The sequence below is a fragment of the Chiloscyllium punctatum genome, chromosome 5, assembly GCF_047496795.1.
Source record: "Chiloscyllium punctatum isolate Juve2018m chromosome 5, sChiPun1.3, whole genome shotgun sequence".
Lineage (NCBI taxonomy): Eukaryota > Metazoa > Chordata > Chondrichthyes > Orectolobiformes > Hemiscylliidae > Chiloscyllium > Chiloscyllium punctatum.
In genome coordinates, this window is record NC_092743.1 from 5,342,950 (window position 1) to 5,348,949 (window position 6,000).

The following is a 6,000-nucleotide window of genomic DNA, read 5'->3' on the forward strand; positions in this document are numbered from 1 at the left end:
GTCTATTTATCCTATCCATGCATTTGACTTCCTAATTGACATCAAATTGTTGGTTAACCTTAAGAGGATCCTGAACTAGTCCCTTTGAAATTCAGATTTCTGAAGACTTTCCCTCCCTATTTAAAAAATAGTCCCTAAGCCTCTATTCTTCATATATATACTCTATTCTGTTAGGTTGTATTTTATGGTTATGTTTTATTCTAAAAAATGTATTGATCTTTTTGTACTTGCAGATAATGTACAGTTATCTCATTTGCCAACTCGTAATCCATTCATTGGCTGCATGGGGGAAGTAGTGATCAACGTGAAGCCAGTATCATTCAAGAAAGCAGTGGCAGTTCATGGTGCTGTTAGTGTGACTCGGTGTCCTGTCATGTAAATCCAGCTACTGTTTGTAACCGCAAAGATGTTTTAATCTTCCTGCACTTGATTGTAATAGACAACTAAACCACTGTCAAAAATGCAGAATAATTAATTTATTGTAACTTGGACTTTGCATTCTTCTCATTTCAGTCAATTGAATTTGACACATTTATGGTTTGGCTTTTCATAACAGCAATTTTTACAATTAAAAGAAAAATGACCCACTAACTTTTTGAAACGCAATGCAAATATTTTATTCCTAATTGGTGCTATATACTGTGGGGCCAAATAAATTACTAAAATTTGCTGCTAATTTTATATTTTCATACTTGAATAATTAAATGCTAAACATATTTCTAAAATAAACATGATTCAACCATCATTATTAAAAGCCTTTCAAATTGTTTTTGGAGAGTAAATGATCTTCTAGAAAGGGAATGTTTTCCCCCATGCATCATCCGATTGGAAGCACAGGCAAGCTTCGACACAGACACAAATACAGATTATATTTCTTCCTGTGAGCATCTGTCGGACTCTTGAAGCGGTCTTGAGAGTAGCAGTGTAGTCGAACGGAACCCGGGACTTGTATCTCTGGCAGTATACATTGATAGTCCAATGAAATATCCACCAAAATAAGATTAAAAAAAATAGGGCCATGATGAGGCCATATTTCTCTCCACGCCTCCACGATTCAATAAGATCATGCATGATCTCCCTCAACTCCACTGTCTTGCCCTGTCAACATATTCCTCGATCCCCAAAAATTTCATCAACCCCCACTTATCACCTCCAATATTCACTTACTTCACTACCAATGCACAGTGGTGCAATCTGTAAGGTGCACTATAATAACTCACCCAAGACCCCTGCAACAGCACCTGCCAAATCCGTGACCTCCACCGCATTGAAAGTCAAGGGTAGTAGATACATGGGAACACCACCAAAAAGAGACACATTATCCTTATTTGGAACTATTTCATTACCTCTTTGCTGTTGCTGGGTTAGAATCCTGAAACTCACATCGTAACAGCACTGTGGTACCCCTACACTGTCGCAATATAAGAAGATAGCTCACCACCATGTTCTCCTGGTCGATTAGGGATGGCCTGGTCAGCAACATCCACATTCCATGAATGAATGCTTCTAATAGTCCATCTTGAATCTCTTCAAACGATGGAGCATCAGTGGTTAGCACTGCTGCCTCACAGCGCCAGAGACCCGGGTTCAATTCCCGCCTCAGGCGACTCTGTGTGGAGTTTGCACATTCTCGCCGTGTCTGCGTGGGTTTCCTCTGGGTGCTCCGGTTTCCTCCCACAATCCAAAAATGTGCAAGTTAGGTGAATTGGCAAAGTCAAATTGCCCGTAGTGTTCGGTGAAGGGGTAAATGTAGGGGAATGGGTCTGGTAGGTTGCGCTTTGGCGGGTCAGTGTGGACTTGTTGGGCTGAAGGGCCTGTTTCCACACTGTAAGTAATCTAATCTAATCTAGTCTAATCTAATCTATACCCTCTGGTTGACAATTCCAAAGACTAGGCAAAGGACTAGGTTAAAACGCTATCCCATATTCCCAATTCCTTTGCCTCTGCTGCATCTGCTCCCAGGAGGACCAGTTCCACCACAGAACACACCAGATGGCCTCTTTCTTTAAATACTGCAATTTTCCCTCCCCCCACCTTATCCCGGATCCAACCTTCCAACTCAGCACTGCCCTCATGCTCTCTCCTACCTGTCCATCTTCCTTTCCACCTATCCACTCCACCCTCCTCTCTGACCTATCACCATTTACCTATTGCACTCTCAGCTACCTCCCCCCAGCCCCACCCCCCTCCCATTTATCTCACCATCGCCTCAGCTCACAGCCCATTCCTGATGAAGCGTTTTTGCCCAAAATATCGACTCTCCTGCTCCTCGGATGCTGCCTGACCTACCGGCACCACACTCTCAATTCACTCTAACAACACTCTGAGTGATTAGGTTTTTCTCATCTTGTGCCCATCAAGTCAGTCCTGGTCAAAAACAACCACCTGACTATTATAATTGCAAATTCCTGCAATGGCCCATAGCCTTGTTTGCCTTGGCACTGCAGGTGCACATTTAAATATTCTTAAAAAAACATTCAACAACCAATGCCCCTTCTCCTCCCCCAGTCCATCCAAGAATTCTGGCCAGACTGCTTTATGGAGCATGGTGAGAACATAGAAAACTGATGGAGTGGTTGAAGTGACTAGTATTGATGCATTTAAGAGTAAGTTACATAAATACGTGAGAGGAAGGAATGGAAGACTGTGCCACTTGGGTAAGATTAACTAAGGCATGGGACAAATATCACAATAGATTAGTTGTGTCAAAATGCCTCTTGTGCTGTTAGTACTTTGTAATTGTATTTAAACAGAAACTCATGATAAATAAAAATGCCTAACATAGTTAGCAGGCAGTAAGAATCTGAAGAGAATTAATAGATTAACATTTCAGATAGAGAGGCTAGGGGAAATTCTAACCTGACCCATCCATCAGGAAACTGTTCGGAATGGATGGAAGATTGTCTCCCAACTCCACTGTCCCACCTTGTCCACATAGCCCCTCATTCCCTAGTGTCACTCTCCACTGAAGTCCATATTGGGCAGGATATAGAACCGATATTCCACTCGACAGGCTGGATTAAAATGCGTCTCCTTTGTGTGAACATCAGCTATAGTATTTACCAAAAACAACAAACACACCAATCTACACAGATGCAATTGTTATTCTTGAAACATGATTGGTTTCAATTCATTTTAGTCCTCTCCTCTGATACATTTCTATAGAGGAGTGTGTTGCGACTGTATAATACATCTCTAGTCTGATATTTACCTGGGAGTTTCAGAAAAGAGTACTACATTTCTGAGAACATATTGAAGGATTCACATGATCACACATGCTATAATGCCACCATGTTACTTTTTGTTGACTCTTATTGTGCACAAATTGCCTGCTGTGTCTCCGACATAACAACTTTGCAAGAAACATCGGACAAGATTTTAACCTGCTCAAAATACATATATTTAAAAGTTAAAATCTTCAAAACCACTGAAATGTCTGAATGTTCTTTTGTACTGCTACCAGGTTGGTATCAGTCGGAAGAGATATAGCAACTGATAAGTAATAAACAGTCTTGACAAATGAATGAACTAATGGCCAATAATGAGCTCCATGTGTAGGAAAAGAGAGGGTTAACACTATATGGATAGATTTAAATCCCAGCTGCCTCATTGAAACCGGTCATGTGGGCAGTTAGCAATAAGCAGGTTATGTCAGCTCAGGGAGAGAATAAGGCACGTGGCTACAGCCATTTTAATTGCATTTTGAGACTTCCTGCAGACTCCTCTAATAAAGGCAAAGCCTGTGTTCCCATCATCCCCATTTAAGTCTGCGAGATCCAACAACCCTCTCTAAGTCCACACTGACCACCTAATCATTGCTTGCAAATATTGAGTCCCCACCAACTTCAGCCTTGCTCCAGGCGGGAAACAGGCTTGGAGTAATTCAGTGAATTTCAGTGGTTCAAATGACTATAGGTTTTCTGCCTGTGCTGAGAATTGAAATCCATTGCTGCAAAGCCCATTCTAGCTAAAAATCTGCTTCAGACTCTGTTATAATAAAACATCTGAGAGAGAAAATGTGCAATTACATAGCATTTTTCATGTCCTCCAACCACATTATAACCAATTAAGGCTTTCCAAGTATAATTACTGTCTACTAGATATATGACTGCTCCAATATCATTGCTTAATTAGAAAATCATCAAACCTAATTAGCAATAAGTGTCACACCTTTCAGGGTAACATTTAAAACAATACTTACTTTTTATTTGCAATTCATAAAGAAAGATAATTATTTCTAAAGAATGCATATCATAATGGTTTATGATTTGTTCGTAACAGTATTGGGAAGGAGAACCCCATATTATTCTCAAACTTAAATGAAGTGCCCTCCAAAGCTGCCTCCTGATTATTTGAGTTCATCCAAATTTTGCCTGTCACTGCTTAGCAAATTATGGGAATATGGAAGCTTCTAACTCATTGCAACTGTTGTTGCAATGTAATGTTAACCATTTACTTTCAATGTCATGTCTTTTCCATATCAGACAGAACTTTGTCATGCAACCATTTCAAATATTCATTTTTAGGTTTTGGTGTTGCACTGTCAAAAATGCACTAATGCAAGACATTAGATGTGCACTTTCATTTACTCATGTTCTAGTATTTTTGGTAACTTGTATGATTCCTATCAATTAAATAAAAAAGTGTATTATCTCAACACATTTTGTTTTGTGTGATATATGTCTCTTAAATTTTATTAATTAAATGTAGATTGTGACATACTGGATGAGTAATCACCCAGTTTATTGCTGTGCAAGCATTGGGTTCAAATCCCACCAGCTGGTAGAAGTTAAATTCAAATTAATAAACATCAAGAATTGGAAATTAGTTTCAGTAGTGGTGACCATAAAACTATCATTAATTTTCTAAAAAAACATTTTAGCTACTGTTGGCCTTTAGGGAAGGAAATCTGCTGTCTTACTATGATGTTTAGTTTTTGTAATAGGAGTTCAGGAAGCAAGTTACCTTATGAGAAATGTTAAGATTGTGAAGCTTCCAAGCCAGGAAGACAATCCCACCATCCCAGGAACAAGTAAATGTTTGTTACACTTTCTATGGCAATAATATCTTTCAGGTTGAGGACTCTGGGTCTATGTTCAGAGTTTAGAAGAATGAGGGAATATTTCATTGAAACTTACAGAATATTGAGAGGCCTAGATCAAGTGGAGGTGAAGAAGATACTTCCACCAATGGGAGAGACTAGGACCCAAGGTCACAGCCTCAGAGTGAAGGGAATAACCCTGTAGAACTGTGATGAGAAGGAATTTCTTCAGCCTGAAGATGGTTAATCTGTGCAACTCATTGCCGCAGAGACCTGTGGAGGCTAAGTCATTGAGTGTATTTAAAGATAGGCAGATTCTTAACTGATAAGGAGATCAAGGGTTATGGGGAGAAGGCAGGAGAATGGGGTTGAGAAACATATTAGCCATATTCTAATGGTGGAGCAGACTCGATGATCCTTTATCTCATGGTCTTCTGATCTTTCCTGAGCTAAGGAGGATAAGATAAATTTAAGGCCTCAGGTTCTTTCAAAAATATTTCAAAGACTACATAATATGAGTTGTTCACTTTGACATACTTTAGTTAGAGGTACCCCTCACCTCAAATGTTATGCTACATGGAAGGTAAGATCTCCTTCCTGCTCCACCATTTGATAAGATCATGACTGATCATTAAGCTCTAATATTTCCCTACTTCCATCTCCCTTGATCCCTTTAGCTACAAGAGCTATATCTACCTCCTTCGTGAAAACACAATGCTTTGGCCTCCACCTAAAGGGGAGTTGATGACTGAGTGATGACAGTTAATCCAGAGACCCAGGCAATGTTCTAGGGACCCAGGTTCAAGTCCCACCATAGGAGATGGTGGAATTTAAGTTCAATAAAAATCTGGAATTAAGAGTTTAATAATGATGGTTTAATAATAATAGTTTAATAATAATAATTAAGAGCTTACTAACCCATTGTCAATGGTTGGAAAAGCACACCGGTTCACTAATGA

The 6,000-nt window shown here is 39.5% G+C and overlaps 1 protein-coding gene across 2 annotated transcripts in view; it reads left to right on the forward strand.

The window, feature by feature from the left end:
• Positions 1 to 4,659, forward strand: part of LOC140476847 (laminin subunit alpha-3-like) — a 364,783-nt gene extending 360,124 nt beyond the window's left edge. For both annotated transcript variants that reach the window (XM_072569677.1, XM_072569678.1), the window contains exon 78: positions 234 to 4,659. In XM_072569677.1, coding sequence (XP_072425778.1) covers positions 234 to 379 — 146 coding nt within the window. In that variant the 3' untranslated portion in view covers positions 380 to 4,659. The remainder of the gene's footprint in view (positions 1 to 233) is intronic.
• Positions 4,660 to 6,000: the final 1,341 nt, after the last annotated feature.